Source organism: Monodon monoceros, unplaced genomic scaffold (genome assembly GCF_005190385.1).
Source record: "Monodon monoceros isolate NGI ecotype Baffin Bay Population unplaced genomic scaffold, NGI_Narwhal_1 Super_Scaffold_19, whole genome shotgun sequence".
In the NCBI taxonomy this organism is placed as follows: Eukaryota; Metazoa; Chordata; class Mammalia; order Artiodactyla; family Monodontidae; genus Monodon; species Monodon monoceros.
The window spans coordinates 19,557,084-19,577,907 of NW_021703775.1; the positions used below are offsets into that span (position 1 = coordinate 19,557,084).

Genomic DNA, 20,824 nt, shown 5'->3' on the forward strand with positions numbered 1-20,824 from the left:
TCAGCCATAAAAAGAAACGAAATTGAGCTATTTGTAATGAGGTGGATAGACCTAGAGTCTGTCATATAGAGTGAAGTAAGTCAGAAAGAGTAAGACAAATATCGTATGCTAACACATATATATGGAATTTAAGGGGAAAAAAATGTCATGAAGAACCTAGGGGTAAGACAGGAATAAAGACACAGAGCTACTAGAGAATGGACTTGAGGATATGGGGAGGGGGAAGGGTCAGCTGTGACAAAGCGAGAGAGAGGCATGGACATATATACACTACTAAACGTAAGGTAGATAGCTAGTGGGAAGCAGGTGCATAGCACAGGGAGATCAGCTCGGTGCTTTGTGACCGCCTGGAGGGGTGGGATAGGGAGTGTGGGAGGGAGGGAGCGCAAGAGGGAAGAGATTTGGGAACATATGTATATGTAAAACTGATTCACTTTGTTATAAAGCAGAAACTAACACACCATTGTAAACCAATTATACTCCAATAAAGATGTAAAAAATAAAATACTACATTGATTGTATTTTGAGTTGTGGTTTTGATAAGGGATATGGACTTTTAATTTCAAGTAGAAAAATAAAGGAAAATATACTTAAGAAATATGGAATTGAAAAACAAACTTTAGAAATCTTCAGAGGAGGAAATATTTTGCAAACAAAAACTGGAGGAACTCCTGGGCTGCAAAAAGTTTGAGATAGCTTAAATCTGCAACCAATCTTCTCGGCATCACCTCTAAATCTGGGACTAAAGGGATTGTAATTTTAAGCTGAGTTTACTCCTTGCCGTCCAACAGAAGAGAAACTATTGAGCCTCGCAAAGTAAGTGAATTTGAAGCTTTGTTGCCATGTAAGGTGGCATCAACTAGGGTGAACAGAATAACGATCAGTGGAAATGGCCAAGAACATAATCGTGAGTGAATCAGGCACAAGACAGAACTATGTTTGCAAAATCAAAAGTTCTTAGTTTTGAAGGGAGTCTGGTAGAGAGGCCTCAACTAGTACAGGCTTCTGGGAGTGGCAGTAGAAAAAGAGAAATGGTAGCTCTGAAAGAGTAATGAGAAATACACAGAGAATGTATGGGTCTACTGCAGAATTCCAATTGGCTCTTGTAGTTTAGACCAAATCAAAGGACAATATACGGACAGTTCATTGTTTGACAATGCAGGAAATCCAAATGACCATTAAAATGGCTAGAAAAAGTCATAGATTAACATAGTACTATAGAGATACACCTTTGTTTAACTTGACACAATCACGAAGGTGGCTAATCCAACTTCCTCACCAAGTTCCACTGAGTGCAGGAAGAGAATAGTGTCTATAAACCAGTGATAATGGATATCATCAAATCTTTTCCTCCATAGATATGACAGTACCATTAAATTTACTAAATAGGCTAACATTTCATTAAGGAAAGAGTTGCAGCAAGCAAGGAAGTTATTTAGAATGATGGTGATGGGCGGTTCAATCTAGACTCCAGATAAAATTAGGTTTCCATTCTCATCTTTTATGGAAGATAGAAGATCTTTCTTTCGCACCTATTTGCATTGTTCCTGAATGACTGTGAAGAGGAAAGGCTACATCTTGCTCTTGGAATGTCTGCAGGTGACAGGGACCTGGGAAGAGTGGAAGGACACAGATGGCAGGCTGTGTGATGGTTCTGAGAAGAAAACTGGTGCTCATGGGGGAGGTGTTATAAGGGGAGGTTTGGGGGACTCTGTGTGCTGGATTGGGAAGTCACTTCCAACAAGCTGATAAAGGGGGCCCTTAGAGGCAGCTGCCACGTCCTTCCTTGTAATAAATGCCCTCTTGACCTTGGACCCTAAAGATAGTTATTCTCCTCCCATGGCCGGCCTGGGCTGACGAACACCAACATGAGAACCCTCAGCTCTGGCAGGTCTTCCTGTCCTTAATACTAGAGCCTGAGTTCTGGGGATGGGGATAGCTGAAAAGTGTGAACTTCTAGACAGGATATTAAAATTTCCTCCCTATTTATTTGGTGGATTTAGATATTATTTTCAGAGCTTGTCCCTTATAACTCTTAAAATCTTGAGTCTTCTCAGAGTTTGTCTGAAATAGCCCTTACCCCCATTTCCAAAGCAAGCCTACTTGTCACTATTATTTAGTCGACAGCTCTGTCAAATTGTTTGAGACAGACTCTTTAAGTCAATCTCCAGGACTTCCCTGGTGGTCCAGTGGTTAAGACTCTGTGCTCCCAGTGCAGCGGGCACAGGTTTGATCCCTGGTTGGGGAACTAAGATCCCACATGCTGCACAGCGTGGCCAAAAACAATAAATTAATTACACTAAATCAAATCAGTCTCCAATTTTCCTGACTGAAACTGCACTTACTTATTTTGATGTAAAAAAAGTAGTCTGAGAATTCATACTTCTTATGTATGAATACTTATTAAGCACCTCCTAGGAGCTAGGCAGACATACAGGGATGGGGACAGCGGGAACAGAGGAGTCTGATTCCCCTCCTGGACCGTGTGATCCTGTTCTGTCCACAGTCACTGCCCATACCAGTGCTATAAATCATTGTTACGACCATTTCCATTTGGACAGACTGACCTTATTCCGGGGTCCTTCAGTTGATATCCAGTTGATTGGATTTTAAGTGACACTGATGAAAGTAATAAGTCATACAAAGCTCTCTTGTTAGGATCTGGATTTAAATTTAAAAAATGTTATCTTGGCCAAGTAAATGAAGGAATGAAGACAAGATTCTATATTTGACTACTTTACTCGTTGAGCCGTATACTCTGGTTTGACCATGGATATCTCAGCAACATCATACTTTATCTTTCTGCCTCCTAAAGATAAGCTGGGCTTCTTGATTAAATTTTCTGTTTCCTTGTTCAAAAGTGAAGACCATGATTTCATCAGAAAGCAAGAATGATTAAACGCTAGCATCACTTATCCATAAACCGCCATGCTTTATAAAGTACAATAATGCAGCTTGCTACATTTCCAAAGTTACCTTCAGCTTGGACAAGAAACATGACAATAGCCCATGTCCCCGACTACTTATAATGTAGCAGACATTGGTCCAAATGTTTTACATATATCAGCTCTTCGAAACTGATACTTTTCTTGTTTCTTCTTTACAGAGGAAAGACTGCAGCCAGAGGGGTGACACAGCCAGCCTGAGAGGTCTCACAGCAAGAGAGTGCAGGAACCTGGGTGTGAACCCAGATAGTTTGCTCCAGAGCTCATACTTTTAACTCCTGGGCTGTGCTACCTCAGTTTCCTAAAAAGGATGGTTTTGTAAAGCTGCTGGAGTCCAGTTTGGATTGTACTGGTCAGCTGATAATGAAGATTCACTAAGAGTCCTGCCCCATCTGGAAAGTCTCCATTCCACCTCTTAATTTCTCTAAAATCTACCCCTTCACAGTACACACTGCCACTGCCTTCACTCAGCTTTCCTTTCATTCACTGGCCTGGGTCATTTTAATCATCTCTCATCTCTCAATCTGTCTCTTTGGTTGGGCTCACCCCTCTTCTAATTCCTTCTCCATATTGCTACCAAAATTATTTGGCTAAATCACGAAGCTGATTCTAATGCTTAGGACAGCTCAGCAGCCCCCCATAATCCATACAGAGTCTAAACAAATGGGTAGAGTCCAAACTAATTCTCAGGATAACGGAGACACTCCGCACCCTGTATCTCTCTAACTCTGTGACTGCCCCTCCCAACCTCACCCTCTCTGCTCCAACGACAGAATCAATCAACCATATTACTGTGAATGCCCCAAGTCCCTCCCTCACTCTCATGCCTTTGTTCTTTCCTCTGCCTGTGAAGCTCTCAGTAGTTGAAATCTTTTGTCCCACCTGGATCCATCTCCCTTCTTATGGCAAGAGCATCCCAGTTGGGAACAGTGAATCACTCTCTCCCTAGTCTGGTTATCAGGCTGGTTATCAAATCTAAATTTCATACTTTCTGCCTGCTCTGTGAACACGTAGCTTGGCCCTTTACATCTTTTTTTTTTTTGAAGATGTTGGGGGTAGGAGTTTATTAATTAATTTATTTATTTTTGCTGTGTTGGGTCTTCATTTCTGTGCGAGGGCTTTCTCTAGTTGTGGCAAGCGGGGGCCACTCTTCATCGCGGTGCGTGGGCCTCTCACTATCGCCGCCTCTTGTTGCAGAGCACAGGCTCCAGACGCGCAGGCTCAGTAGTTGTGGCTCACAGGCCTAGTTGCTCCGCGGCATGTGGGATCTTCCCAGACCAGGGCTCGAACCTGTGTCCCCTGCATTAGCAGGCAGATGCTCAACCACTGCACCACCAGGGAAGCCCTACATCTTATTCCTATGTTAAGCTTTGTAGGGAGAGAGTGTTTGACAGGCAACAAAGGAGGAAGGGGTTTTGTTTCCTGGTCCTGGAGTGCTCCCTGGACAGGCTCGGCAGCGGGGGTAGCTCCTTCAACACCAGCTGGCCCCCATGGGTGATTCTGTAGTGCAATGCCTCTAGTGAGACATGTCTCCACGCACAGTTTTCCTTGACACCCTAAAGGGCAGATTTCTAGCAAGTTCCGTTGGCTTGTGTGGCACTTCAGTGGCCTCTCTGTCATCCAGTGACCTAGGAACATCTGGATCTTGGCCCTGGTTTGGGGTGGGCTCCCCCTAGCATGCTCTATCTCAGTCCTGGGGGCAGTGGCTGCTCCTTCCATCTGCCATTCCTAGATTCCCTAGAGTTCTCTTTACGTCTTCCTAGACAATTCCTTGTTACTCTAATCTATTAGAGCTGATAATTCTTTATATTAAGCTTTCCCTGCTCAAATTACTGTGTAGTATCGCTCTCACTACTGGGCAGGATGATACCTCCCCCACTCTTTTGATGGGGCCAACCTCTTTCCAATCACCCTCAACACTTAGCCCCCAGCTTCAGGCTTGGGCTTGTGACTCCAGCCTGTTCAATCTGTGGTTGAACAATTAGTTCAGGAAAAGGCAAATCTCATTCAGTTCACTGAGCCCCAGTCCTAATACCTCCCTCTCCCAACCACATCGCCCTTCTTCACATTATCCCAAATCACCCAACAATACAATTTGGTTGAACCGATCCCATCCTTGGCTTGGCGGGTGATGAGGGAGAAGAACAGTGCTGACCAAACTAAGAAATCAGCACATCCTATGTCCCCTCTAAATAATTAACTCAGAGATGTATACCTGATTTAGAGGCCAAAATGACTAACAAAATTGTAAAACTTTTATTTGAGCTGCCTGGGAAGAGAATTTCCTCTTTTTTTGCTAACTATAGTCTAGAAGCATGTAATCTTGAGAATATTTTGCAGCTACCTTGAGATTTTGAGAAAAGGGCCTACAGAGAAGAGTGTCCTTAGTGAGGAAGATGAGATAGAAACCTGGTCCTTGTCACATGTTTGTACCTTGATCAAGCTTTGCCTGAAGCTACCTGCCTCTGGACTTGGTGAGCCAATATATTCCCTTTTGGAAAGGCCAACTTGAGTTGGGTTTCTGTTATTTAAAATGGAAAACATCCTAATTATTATGTTTTCCTTCCAGGTGAGACCATAGCAATATGCACAATTTTCACAACATGTGCTTCACTCTTTCTTAATGTCTCCCCCACCTATAAAGTTGTGAAGGCAGGAGCTGAGTCTTATTTACCTTTGAAGTCATATATCTTGGCACAACATCTTATACATAGTAGGCATCCAATAAGTATCTCTTGAAAGGATAACTGAATAAATAAGTAAATTCCAAATAAATCAGCTGAAGTTAATGCCGTGACAGCTCTGATGAAAAACATGTGCTAAGAAGTTACTGGGCAGTAACTTCTACCTTTATAATCAGAGACAAGGATATTTTATACCTTGATTATGTGCAGCAGAAATTAACAAAATATTGTAAATCGACTATACTTCAATATATATATATATATTTTTGGAAAGAGCCACATCAGAGTTGCAGGACAAAACAGTAGACTGCTGAGAAATAATGTTACTGGGGACTCACTAAGACCATTCAATGCTAATGTCACAAAAATCACAGGCAATATTAAACTCACCCACCAACAATGGGGCAGCAGCACTAGATTTGTCCCCTGGTAGCCTCGAAGATAATCTGAATTTCCTGAGAAGTTGACTAAATGGTTGTGTTTTCTCATTTTGCTATTGACTTTCTAGAGAGAAATTCTGAGATAATCGGGAACATCATTATTCCAGGACTCAGACTGATCGAGTACAGAAAGAAGTGATTGTTTCCTCTGACACACACATGGCTAGGTGAGTTTGTGTGTAATGACATCACCAACGCTAAGAATTGGACACTATACTCTGATTGCATTCATTCAGAGTTTAGGGAAAATAAATATCGCTCTTCTTGATCACTGATTGAAATGCAGGAGTCCTTTCAAAGCGTGAAGTGTCACAACTCCATCTCCACTGATAATGTCAACTGATTGCAGGATACACCAGGTGTCTGTAGGGAATCACTCACCAGCAACTTCAACAATACAAGTGATTATAATTCAGTAGTTTTTAATGATGTCTGATGTGCAAATGATTCCTTTAGCTTCGCTCAGGAACATCAAATTCCCTCTTTGGCGATAACTCGGCTTTGAACTATATGTCACTCGCTGTTCCATCACTATCCTCCTGAATTCAAAATAACTACAGTAGCAAAAACCTTCAGCAGTCATGCGAACCCTTAATATATTCAAAAGAGAGTTCAACATTAAAACACACGCAAATACTTGCAAAATAGAGCAAGTAGCTTAATTTGAGCAGCTAGAATATCTATGTGTTATATGAAAAGATGGACTCCTTAGCAGGCATATAAACTTAAGTGTGCAAATGTAATTTTAAGGTAGCAGAATGCAAAAACCTACACACTGCCAAATCACACAACCTCTGCAGAATTCCCAGTTCTTTACTCATGTTCAGAGGGTGAATGAGTTTTGCTCAGGATTACTCAATTTGCCAACAATTACCTAGAGGGTGCCGGGCAGAAAATGAAGACGGGCATTTTAGGAGAATAAATTGACTCTGCTTCATCTGCTCAGTGAATTACTGATGGAAAGGCATGAAAATAAGTTTCTGATAAGAAGGCAATTCCCTCCATATTCCTGTAAGTTACTCAGAAATGAGAAAAATCAGTATCTGGAAAGAGCGGCAACAGAGTTTGGGCATATGGCCTGAAAGATGAAAAGTAAAATATTATCTGAAGTGCTTAAAGGTAAAATACCTTGGCAGCGGTTAACACGGCAGGAAGCTACAGGACTCCTTATACTGTGTTAATCAATGTCCCGACCCCAAATCAAGTCACTGCCTTATTACCGTTAGAAAGCGCCTGCCACTCTTTTTCTCATCTATGTTCTATCAACCATTTGGTAAGGAAACTCATTTTTATTTGGAAGAAGTCTTGATAAAAGTATAGATGATAATTTCTAACCTGCTCCATCAAAATACATGAAGATATTTCCTTCATCTTGATTTAAAAACAAGTAAGTAGATGCTGGCAGACAACACTTGTTTATGAGAGGATGTGCTTCTATAGAAAAGAATACAAATGCCAAGCAGAATTATATACCATGTTCATTTGCAAAGAATTGTTGACACATTGTCTTTTTTAGGGGATTGGAACAATAGTCCCATCGTATGAAACCCTGATTGACCTGAACCCAAGTATGACACACCCCGCCTGAGTAATTCAGCGCTAGCACCAGAAGCTGCAGTTCCCCATTTGATCCACAAGAGGGCACCATTCCGCCACCGCTGTTCCCTGCAGAGGCTGCGCTTTCTGTAGAACAAATGTGTTTTTCAGTCTACAATCATTTTTAATTTTACTACTGACAGTCTGACAGGACTACTTAATATTGCTGGGTTGACCTTTCCATATTTTGTGCTAAATCTTTTTTTTTTTTTTTAAACTTCTCTTAATCTGCTGTGTCGGGAAGAGGATATAATTGACTCCACATGAAGACAGGCTGCAGTGTGATGTTATCAGCCGACAGCACTGGTCAAAACAGGTGGGTAGAGGCAGGATTGCAGGCAGCAACTGGTGCCGTACATCACACTACAGGCCCCGATTGCACGAGCACCCTCCACGTGTGGACCATTCGGGGAGAATATTTAGCCTTCATCAATCCTCAAGAGGGGCTTGAAATGGCCTTCCACGGCACAGATAACATACAAGATGTAAAGTTAATTTCCTTAGGTTTAGTCCTATTCTCCTGGTAAAGGAAGACTGTCCATCTGGGGAAAGATCTTTCTTAAAATGTTGCCTTTGAAGACTAAGCAGGCTGGAAGAGAAAGGTAACAAAACTTTTTCTCCAACACACTTGAGAACAAAGTCATCTGTAGCCTAAAAGAAGCACATAATTCAGGCGGGGCTGCAGAAATAACAGCCAGCACTGCAGTTCCGGGATCTGACGATGGTGACATAGCCGCCACTTACCAAACACTTACTTTGCACCGGACTCCGTGATGAATGCTTCATAAGGAATTCCCCCAGTTTAAACCTCCCCACAACTCTGAGGACTGCACAATCACTAGCCCCCTACTAACAGATGGGGTGTGAGACCTAAGGAAGTTTCATTTATTATTATTTTAAATTTATTTGTTTATTTATTTTTGGCTGTGTTGGGTCTTCGTTTCTGTGCGAGGGCTTTCTCCAGTTGTGGTGAGCGGGGGCCACTCTTCATCGCAGGGCGTGGGCTTCTCACGGTCGCGGCCGCTCGTTGCGGAGCACTGACTCCAGACGCGCAGGCTCAGTAGCTGTGGCTCGTGGGCCCAGCTGCTCCGCGGCATGTGGGATCCTCCCAGACCAGGGCTCGAACCCGTGTCCCCTGCATTGGCAGGCAGACTCTCAACCACTGCGCCATCAGGGAAGCCCTATTATTTTTTTACACATATATTTTATTGAAGTATAGTTGATTTACAATGTTGCGATAATTACTGCTGTACAGCAAAAGTGACTCAGTTGTACGTATGTATAGATTCTCCTTTTTAAGGCTCTTTTCCATTCTGGTTCATCATAGGTTATTGAATCTAGTTCTCTGTGCTCTACAGGAGGACCTTGTTGTTTATCCATTCTCTGGATAATAGCTTCCGTCTGCTAACCCCAGCCTCCCCCCCCCCCCCCCCCCCCCCCCCCCCCCTTTGGCTACTATCCCTCTGTTCTCTATGCTGTGGAGGCTTTATGTGGTGGGTTAGGACAGGCTGACAAGTGGACCCCAAACCAAGATTAGACGTAGGCTGTCTTACTCCAGTGGCCATAAGGTTATTCATAAAGTTACACTGCCCCTCAGTATCCTGTGAAATAGGTAGTCTATCCTCATACTGCTCACCTCATCCAACTTACAAGAGCCTTCCCGGGTTTCTGAGGCCTATTCTCTGAGAAAAGTCTGAGAGAAAAATTCCCAAGCAGGTTCTGCTTTGTGTCCCCTGGTTCCTCAGGAACCTGAACAGAAACAGAAACCATGAAGAGCTAAACCTGCTTTGTGGTTTATGACCATGCAACTCAGGCTGGGCATGTTGGAATTTGAGGCCTTTCATAATACTGCAGAGTTTATACAAAATTTTGGAAATCTTGGCTCCTTTATTGGGGCCAGCTCAGCTAAGACCCTGCCCAAGATTTTCTGACAGAGAACACTTGTGATTTTGGAAATTTCTTAATGAAACTCCATATTGGACAAATCTGATATGGAAGGTGAGGTAAGAGTAGGCTGCCATTATTCATTTCCTAGCTCACCTGCCCCCTCATTGTTCATTTCATGGAAAAAGAAAATAAGGGCATGGAATAGAGACCCTCTAGGCAGAAGCCACATTCCTAAGCAACTGAGTTACATCATCAAAGGGTGGGTCCACCCAGGCTGCAACTAGATACCGGTGAGCAACTAGAAAAACAGAGAAAGGCCTAGCTGTCAAGGGCTGGGAGGGTTGCACGTGACCCAGGAAAATTTGTGTCCAGGGCAAGTCTCCACTTCCATTAAGAAACAAAAGACTTAAAAGGAACCAAGGAATCCTGACAAGCAAGGCACATATCATGGAGTTCTAGGAGTTGGTGGGGCACATATGCGCCCAGAGACCCAATCCAGGAATGTTAGATGCCAAGCTTGATGCAACAAGATTGATTCTAGCCATCAGTGCTATGGACAAGGCTTCTTTTTATTGCCAGACTAAGAGAGGTTCAAAGTACGTAATTCTACAAAAGGGCAACGCTGGAGCAGTTAACACAATACAATGCAACATGGGATCCATATTTAGCTGGGCAGAGGTGGTCACGTGGCCAGCTACCCAGAAGAGCTGGCCTGGCCTAATTACCACAGGGACCAGCGCTGCTCTGAATCTCAAGACAAAGTCCAGGCAGGCACACCACGCATGGCCTCTGCAGCCTGAAAGATGCACTGTTTTGTACGCCAAGAACTAAGGGGAAATCCAAACTCTGTGTTTTGAGAGAAGGAAAACAATTCAAGTGAATCTTCTGTAACTTTGAAAGATGTATTATTGAGTATAATTTTAGTAGTAGAAAAATTGGGGGCATACCACTTGGGTGAGTAACCAAGTGATCTGGTGAGCAGCGAAACATCTTTGGTCCAGTTCAGTGCCATGGTCCATGTTGCTACCCACATAAAGCACATTTTGATAAGTTCTACATACGTACAATTCTCAGATGAGATAAAAGTCTCATGACGTCTGCCATGTCCGCCAGGATGAGCAAGCGCGTTACAGCCGATAGCAGAGCCCGGGCAGCTCGCACCATGGTGCCACGCTTCACCGAGGAGCACGGATCATCAGCGAACTCTGAAGAGGCGATGCGCATCGTCTCACCTGGAAGACAGACACGGAGACACACGTGGGTAGACGGGAGGCTCAGAGGCTGGCAGTCGTAAAGATCTGTGGACGGGCCATCACAGCTCTCATTGCAGAACCACTCTTACCAGGTGGTACCAGCTCCCTCAGTGCAGCAGAAGCTTTCAAGGCAAACGCATAAGTGCACCCAGACAGGTGCTGTAGACAAAACCCAAGTGTAAAATTATGTGTTTAGCATCAATAAGGAATATAGTTAATTCAATTTGTCTAAGAACTGAGATGAATTTGCCTGACCTTAATCATTCTCACTCTGCAAATCCCTTGGAACCAGTGGTATTCACTAGGCTAGTTGGTTTCTAACAGTTGAAGAATAAAGTTAACTGCTCCAGAGAGGAATGGAACTTAAGACCTTGGCCTCATGAACTCTGTACTCTTAATTGAGCTAATCAGACAATAACAGACTATAGAGTTACCCCAAGTCTGTTCTTTCAATTGTCTGCTAGGAAGCTATTCTCTAATATAGAGAACATTTATGAGACAATTGAAGCGATTCAACAGATGTTTATTAAGCACATACTCATGTCAGATTCTCTTCCAGGCTCTGGAATTGCAAAGGTGACTAAGAACGCCCTGGCCCCAAGGAATTCGCAATCTAATGAGGACACACGTTGTAAATACATACTTATGATAGTGATTACGTGCCATCATAGACATATGATTAAGAAGGAAGGCAAAGAAGAGGAGGAAGTGATTTACTTATTTAGTATGAGGCTGGAGGGAAGCTGTCAACGTTGACAGCCTTTGAAAAACTAAAATGTATTCACCAGGAAGACGAAGGTAGGAAGGAAACCCGAGGCAGCAGGAACACCACGAGGCTCCAGAACTTGGAGCAGGGCGCTGAGTATGGGGAAATGCAATCACCTGGAAAGTCACAGTGAGTCAGGGGTGTGGGGAAGAGAGGCACCAGGGCCTGGAACACTGTGGAAGAGATCTGAACTGTGTCCTCAGCAGGGAGGGAAATGACTTAATAGATTTTTATTTTGGTCACATTATATAAAATAAACTGGAAGGGACAAGACTGGTGCAGAGAAAATAGGAAAACACGGTTATGATCTGAGGGAGCAGTAAAGAAGACGTGGACCAGGGAAATAGGAACGGGATACAGAGAGGAAGGGAGTATTAATGAGATCTGCATGAGAGAAACAACGGATTTGGGGACTGGTTAGGTATGGAAACCAGAGACGAGGTGGTGATGGTGAATACAGACCCAACACAATGGACAGGTACACATTTGCACCCCAGGAGAGGGAAACAAAGGGAGATCATTCACTACGTGAGATGGGCCCCATGGGGTGGATATCCACCTGGAGAACACAGAACTAGGAACTAGAACCAGGAAAAAGTATAATGAAGCTTCACAGAGCAGAAAACACACAGGGGTACAAATGCTTCAATGAACCAGAAGAGTAGAGTTAATATGACCAATTAATTAAATTAGGGTGACACAAGTCATTCAATATTTATTTATAAGATGATACTTCTCATCTATTCATCAAAACCGAGTTGATTTAAATAAAGTCAATCATATCACTGAAAGGCCATGCATCCTATAATTTATCCTAAGATATAAGGGAAAATAAAAAACTCTTCTCATCATTTTACAGGCAGATCAAAATATAATGTAATTCCCTCAGTGTTGTAGTTATTTAAACCCTCACAGTGATCCTTTTTATACTTAAGAAATGTGGGTGTGTAAGGAAATATATTGTGTTGTTGGACTTTTAAAAGAGGCTACCATCTATGACACAGCCAGCCAGCTTAGTCTTTATGCCTAGGCACAAACAAGTGGCTTAATATATAACAGCAGCATGGGAGAAGTTTAAATATTCACTACCATACTGGTGAATTTTCAAGATGTATCGCTCTAGAGGCCTAAATATACTTTAAGGTAGAGGCTGGCAGTTAGGAGGTACATATTCAATCCCAGTGCTCTACCCTTGCCACAGGCTTGCATAAATCTCTTCTCTGCCCACCCTGTGTCACCCAGAAAAAGACAGTAGCAAATATCTGAGTGGTGGGGAGAAGTGTACCTCATTCTCACTCTGTAGAGCGCAGCAAGAAAGAACATTATACACCAAGGTGAATCTAATGAAATATCGCGAGGGTCACCCTAGGTAAAGAATGGACACATTTGTACATGGTATTAATGGGTAAGTCAGATGCTGTTGGAAGGGATCTACTTATTCAAGGAAGGGGGAGATGTATTCTGCATGTGAATCGAGGGAGCTACATGGTTGGTCCCAAATTTTCAGGTTAAATGGTATGAGTCATAGCTCAGGTAAGAATGGACCTTTCAGGCAGGGCTCTTCTCAGAAAAAAGGGCCCTAAGAGGAGAGTCCAGTCACACCCCCTTCCAGCTTGTGGAGAAACCATGCCTAATCAAACTGATTTTCAAGATCAGATTTTCATATAGGAGGTCAGTATAATGGCACTTCATCCAGATGCTGACTATTTGGTCAGCAATACTGCTTCAAAGCCAGGGGATGGCACAGAGCAGGATGGAGCTGTCAGGTGGAGCTTGGGGACCACACCAGGCACTCCTGGAAGGCTCTCGGGAGATGTCTGTGAGAAAGAGAATGAGACCCAGAGAGAGAGAGACAGAGACAGAGACAGAGAGAGATCCACATTAGCAAATGTGACTCTGCAAAAGGAAATGTCACACTAAATTCTGAGATTACCCTCCAATAAATAAAAGACGATTTAATCCAATTTAAATTAAAACTAAAAACTCACTTTAAGCAGATACAAATGATTTCATGTTGTTAAAGTTTTTAAAGGAAAGGCACTCTGGAGTCGGCTATAGCTTTAATGCGTTTTACATCCCTGTAGTTTTAGGATTACTAAAAGGAAAAGGAAATCTATATTACAAAATGATAAGAGAGTTTATCAGAATAAAATTAGCTATTTTCCCCGAGAACTGCTTTTTCTATAAGACTAAAATATTTAGCTAAGAAATAGCATGCATGTGTAGGAGCTGGAAGACAGCAATAAAGAGAGGACACCAGAGCTGCCTGTTTCTTTTATATACACTCTTGTATTCAAGCTCATAAACTTGATTACAGACCTAAGCTCAGAGCAGGGTTTCTATGATAAAGCTTTGATCCTCTCAAGCCACTACCACCTGCTGGAAAGAAGAAAAAAATAACATCTCCAAATAAGTGACTAAGGGGAAATAATACTAATTAATCTGTATACAACACTTCTGTATAAAGGTTTAGTTTGTAAGTATTGTTCTAAAAGTTTTACATATATTAACCCGTGGATTAACAGAGAATATACACCTTTAACAAAGACCAAGTGTCACACCTGACTCCTTCCAACCATTATTAAACTGTGAGATCAGCGATTATTCCACTTCTGTGTTTTAGTCCCCTCAACTATAAAATAGAGGTGGAAATAATAACAGCTACTTCGTAGGCTGTCATTAGAGTTAAAGATCAAAGATAATGCATTCAAAGCACGCAGCACAAGGCTTTGCCAGTAATGGGAGCTTACTCATTATTTACCATTAATACCGCAGCTACCACTATCACTGCGATCCTCTCCAATACGACAAGAATAGTTGGTGAACTCCCAGATAAAGGTTTGGAAGTGCATTTTGTGGCTGACTTCACTGCTAGTGTACACAATAATTAAGAAGCAAGAAAACATCTGCCTGATAAAAACGTATCGCTTTAAGGCAGAATATAACCCCCCCTCCCCCCAAAAGAAATGGTGTTAGTGCTTGGTTTTCAAATTGGTGCTTGTTTTGGTTCTTAGGCTACCTGGAGGAATTGGAACCTCTGCAAGGACTTGATAAATGTAGCAAGAGCCACATTCCATAAAATGGTGATTACTGTCTTGCTTAAATGCAGTAGAAGACCGCAGACTTGGAAACAGTAAACAGCGATGTGCTAAGCGTAAAAGAAAAATGGAGTGCAGAGGATCAATACTGAATCCGCTGTCACTTAATATTTTTATAAAAATAAAGAGAAAAGAAATTGATAAACATGGTAACTTTAAATTTCATTGTGCAGTGGAAGTGTTTCTGAAATATCTGCACTGTATCAAACATATAATTAAACAAAACCTATTGTAAGTTACTTTGTAAAGCAAGTAAGCACCCAATAAATTATCTTTGTTTATAAATCCAAAATTTCAATAACCCCGTATATGTAAGGCAAGTCTCTCTATAAAAAGCATGCTGTTGACTTTATACTCTTAAGTCAATAAATGTTTCTATTGGTTAGTATCTTTATTCTTCTATAACCCTGACTACAAATCAAAACCAACTGAAATGTCAGTAGACTGATATATAGTACTTGGTAGTTGAAATATGATTTCAAAAAATCTTTTAATGTGATGAGGAAAGAAAAACAATGCCATAAGTGGCATCCTGACTGAACAGCAGAGATAATATGATCATCAAAAAATGCTATCATCTAATTCTGAATGAAAAAGGCAGGCTCACCATCTCAACATGCAAATAGAGAGGATGTTGGCTTCCTCTTGCTAATTAAGACACTGTGTTAAAAAAAAAAAAAAGGGCAGAATAGGAAGGTAGTGGTGGGGTGGGGAGTTAATGTCTAAATTCCAGAATTTAAGAATATGCCAGAGGACATCATGAAGCCTAAATCTTAGCAGATGCAGAACTCAGGTGTGACCTCTGCCTCCTTAGGAAACCATTCCAATTTGAGAGACCTCTAATTGTTAAAATTTTTTCTTCAATTATTTTGGTCTTCCATGTGTTCTTCTGAACCACACATAAAAATCTAGTCCCCTTTTCAAATCGATAAATCTTGAGAGAATATTTTTAGATGTCCCTCAGGGAGAAGGAAAATGCCAAAACAAACACACATCAGCCATTGCCTGAGAACTACTGCTGCATCATCCAGATTATGAAAATGACACCTCGCATAGAGAAATGAACAAACAACTCCCCCTAGTTTTCCAAATGTTAAATACCTACTAACTAGTCATTCAAGTTGGGATGATTAGTTTGCTGGTACACAAACTTTTAAGCAAATTTATAGTGTGAACATAAAAGGTGTTGCCAATTAGCTTTGGAGGGAAAAAATCTGTTTTCTGGCATGTTGTGAAGACAAATGATAAGATAGATAACAATTGATATCAAGTCACTATGACCTATTTCAGGATCTAAATTACTACCTATGTTTGAAAGATATGGAATATGAGCTCATAGGTGGAGTCCAACTCCTTAATTTCAGAGGAGAAAAGCCAAGTATCAAGAACCTTATATGGCTCACTCAAGGTCACACAGCCAACTTAAGGGCAGAGTTCAGACCAGAAGCTGGGTCTCTTGACTCTGAGTTCAAATTTGCTGCAATTTACTACCGTAGTATATTTCTCTGGAAACCTTCTGTTTTTGTATGGCTTCACAAATTCACAACTGACTGTCCCCAAGTTAGTCCACATAACTTAAGCCTTTTTATACCAGTTTGGATGTCTTGATACTATGCTTAGGTGCAAATATATTTGTAAGTTCCTATGGAATCTCATTACTGTCATTAGTACAACTAAATAATACTTGCACCATTGATTTCAATCAGCTTAGATATAAATACAAAGAAAAGCAAGTAGGAAGAAAAAGAAAGCACATTATATAATTTGCATCTTAGAGGCTACAGATGAATAAACTACACTTGAAATTGTTATACTGTAAAATAACAAGTCAACTTAACTTTTTCTAAAGCAGTCTTTGGCTAAACAAAGCACAGGAACAATTCTTATATTGAGAAACGTTGATTAAGGATAGAAAACTCTACCACACATTTCAAAATTAGAAACAAACAAAAAAAATGTTCCAAGTAATTGGTATCATGAACATGGTAAATGGTGCTATAAAATTACAGCTTAATTAAGCTATATTTTAAAATATCACATGGAGAAAACTGATTTTCTTCACTAGTTTGAGGGAGAAAAAAACAGAATGATCAGATTCTAGGATTTAAATGGTACAGTCTATGCTTTATTTTCTGAACTGCCATTGATTTCCAAGTCATCACAGAGAAATGGCAGTTTCTTAAATGTGATTATAGCCATGAGTCTTCTTTACTGAACTGACTGGAGGCATCCATGTCACCATCATTCTGGCTCCTATATTAAGAGAGATCACAGAAGGGCCACATCTAAATCAACATCAGGATATCAACTGTAATAAAATACAGTTAACAAAAGTATTTTTTGTTCAGTGGGAGGATCTGGCAATAGGTAAGGAACAAAATTGATTGAAGATAACTCAAAACCCTAAATTCAAAAAGACAAACTTCCAAAATGTGCTAATCAAAGCTTTCTTCAATTCTGTGATCAATAGCTTGTCACGAGGGTCATGATGGATCTCAGACAGTCTTCTCTCCTTCCAACTCAAAAGTACATTCTTAAAATAAGTGAAGTAAGGTTATAACAAACATCAACCTTGAGAGGAAAACATGTCCCAACAGGGTGACATGCAGTCTTATGGGTGAGGGAAATCTGGAGGGTTAGAGAGTAACGGTCCTGTCTACACTGCCTTGAGTTTGTAGGGTTGACTGTATGATCATATCCATAGATGGGTGCAAAGTATATAAGGAGTTATATATCATTTCATTCATCCTTTTATTCATTCAATAAGAATTTATTAAGCACCTGCTATGTGGTAGATACTTGTTAAGTTGTGGATATTCAAGGTGAAGTCACGATTCCTGCCCTCTACTTACTAGCATCGTGATCTTTCTGAACGACTCACTAACAAGGGTCATCTGAAGAACATCTGTAGAGAAACACCCACTGATCAGGCATTTGGAAATTCAAGAAAGAGGGAGCTGCATTTTGGGGAGCTGGGACTCATGAGTATGTAGAGGATGCTTAGTCAGCTACAATAATAAGTAAGAGTGGCCAAAAAGTGTGTGTGTGTGTGTGTGTATGTGTATCTATATATCCTGTATCTCTATATCTGTATCTAGAGAGAGAGATTAAGTTTTTCCTTCTTTATCCCTGCAACGTATAGCTTTTAGCCATGATTCTGAGAAAAGGCAGAGACCAACCACACACTGCTGACCTCTCTTCTCCTCCAATTCCCTGCTAGATTTCTAAAGAACAAAGAGTGTGGATGAGAATGTCCCAGACAAATACACCCTCCATTATTAATTAGTTCCTCAGCCCCATATTGAGCAGGTCTGGGTCACTAGAGAGATTTCAGGGCCCCTTAACATCAAACCCTAAATGAAAAGTGGGCCTGAGGGGTCTAGGACCCCTTTCCTGTGGACTAATTCAGTTTTCAACTAATATTTCCAAAGGAGATGCCATCTGATCACACTAGTTTCATGAAATTAAAGAGAAGTATAGAAAGAGAGATGAAAGCATGAAGATTACAGAAAGTCAATGGACTGTAACGTTTTCTCTCCTTCCACTGGAAACGAGATCTACTACCACAGTCAAAATAATGTAGGGTATCCAGAATGTCAGGAAACATGACAAAATTACTTTTCTTGATTTGCTAGTTAAAATTTCAAATAATATTATCAATATTTTTCTTAAACCTCCAGAACGTTGTTTCTTATAAAGTACATAAAAACTTAAAGCAAGGATCCAATTGTTATACTGAAAAAAAAAAGTCAAATAAATGTGCTCTTTTCCCTGTATTCCCAGATTTTTTGGATACTGTTTTGATGCGGAGCCATTTTCATATTCACCTGCCAGTCCACGGTCCTTCTGCCTTTGCAGGCTGCTCTCAAGCAAAGGGAGCCCCATTCTATGCTCCTTCGTGGTTATTTCCTTCAGAGTTAGTGGAAAATGAGTGATAAATGACTTGAAAATTACACTGTATGTACTTGCCAGTGAATGTAGGCGCCCAGTTCCTTGGCAAATAGAGCTCTCACTACAAATTAATAAACTCACATTGGGAATATAATTTAACCTCCTAGGTAGGTCTGCCTATAAGGAGAGAATATTCTGGTCATGCTGCAATTAGTATTTCACTCTGTATGACAGCATAATAAGGATTAATACACTAACATGGACTTTTTTTAAGAAGATTTAATTTTATTTATTTTGGGCTGCATTGGGTCTTTGTTGCTGCGCACGGACTTTCTCTAGTTGTGACGAGCTGGGGCTACTCTTCGTTGCAGTGCGCGGGCTTCTCATTGTGTAGCTTCTCTTGTTGCAGAGCATGGGCTCTAGGCGCACAGGCTTCAGTAGTTTGTGGCACATGGGCTTAGTTGCTTCGCAGCATGTGGGATCTTCCCAGACCAGGGATCAAACCCCTGTCCCCTGCATTGGCAGGCAGATTCTTAGCCACTGTGCCACCAGGGAAGTCCCATAACATGGATTTTTAAAGCAAATACACATGGTTGTTTAATTCTTACTTCACTCACATACTATAAAGATGGAACGACTGACAAGCAATTGCCCTGGGGCACCACTGGGAGGTGTCTGATTTGTGGTAAGTACGGGAACTGGTTTTGAGCAACGAAGGGGAATTTCATTTTCAGTTCCTACTCTGAACAGCAAGTAGCTTTTCCTACCAAAAAATAATTTGCAGAAAAAGTTGGGGAAGAAAATGCAGATGTCAAAAAACCCACTGATGTGGAGAACTTATTTAAGAGACACAGAACGGAAGCATGACTGAGCAAACTTGGACTTAACAAGCAAAATTCTAAGCCACTGCCAGATGGTATTCAGGACCATGAAGTACGAAGCAGGCATCCTGGCACACTGGAGAGAGGACAATGGCAGCCGAGGCTGATTCAGTCCAAGCCCACACAGAGGTCACCATCTATTCACACTAACCCAACACTTACTTGGATGGAATAAAAAGCCTGTATGAATCCACTGTGCATCCTTTATAAGAGGCCCTATATAACCAAAGGGTAAGCAACCATATTTAATAATCACAGCAGATTGTGGGTTCAGTGATTTTTAACAGACCCATTTGTTACCTTCACACAATTCCAAGCTAAAGCACCTTTTCAGGTATAAATGCATGAGCACGCACATACATAAACGCCCACCAAGCGTGCCCTATTTAAATACTCCAGTCAAGGCTTCGGCACAAAGAGCTGGCAAAACCAGGAAATGCAACCATTTCTAGAATTTAGCCTAAAGGCTTCTTCTGCTTCATGTGCTACACATTATAATTACATTTGAGAATCCCCAAATCTAATATTTTCAATAATCAACAGATGCAGCTAGAGATCATGTCCAAAAATGGAAGCATTGCTAAAATCTATTCTGCCCGATTGTGTGGATCTCTTCAATGTTAATTAGTGTTGCCTCCTCACTTCTGCTTACCTTTAGCTCATCTCCCTCTTCTCCAGAAACTAAGAACACGTGCCTAAATGATCTCAAGAACTCCTTCCATGTATACCATGATGCAAGAAGTAATAATAGCTATTTATAAAATACTATGTACCAGGCACAATGTTAAGCACTTTACATTTATGATCTCACAATGAGGTGAACAACATTACCTTCACTTAAAGATTAAAAAATTATGGCTTAGCTTAGAAAGGTTTATTAATTTGTCCAAGGTCAGCTTAACACTAGGAATTGAATCTAAGGCTAATGGACTTAAAAGTCTGTGATCCGGGCTTCCCTGGTGGTGCAGTGGTTGAGAGTCCGCCTGCCGATGCAGGGGACACGGGTTCGTGCCCCGGTCCGGGAAGATCCCACATGCCGCGGAGCGGCTGGGCCCGTGAGCCATGGCCACTGGGCCTGCGCGTCCGGAGCCTGTGCTCCGCAAAGGGAGAGGCCACAACAGTGAGAGGCCCGCTTACCACACACACACAAAAAAGTCTGTGATCTTAGTAACCTTGAAGCTCTAAGTCAGTCTATTGATACAAACAAACCTAAAACACAATCTGACAATGATGATGATAATGAGATTAATAATTATAGCTAATCCTAACATAATGCTTATTTAGTGTCAGCTACTGTTCTAAGCACTGCATTTACTCATTTAATCTTCATTAACATCCTACAAGATAGGTACTCTTCCCATTTTATAGATGAGGAAACTGAAT

General features: G+C 41.3%; 1 protein-coding gene across 4 annotated transcripts in view; it reads right to left on the bottom strand.

Moving 5' to 3' along the window:
• CTNNA2 (catenin alpha 2) overlaps positions 1-20,824 on the bottom strand; it is a 1,229,110-nt gene that overhangs the window by 811,071 nt on the left and 397,215 nt on the right. For all 4 annotated transcript variants that reach the window (XM_029231357.1, XM_029231356.1, XM_029231354.1 and 1 more), the window contains one exon: positions 10,618-10,784. In XM_029231357.1, coding sequence (XP_029087190.1) covers positions 10,618-10,784 — 167 coding nt within the window. The remainder of the gene's footprint in view (positions 1-10,617; positions 10,785-20,824) is intronic.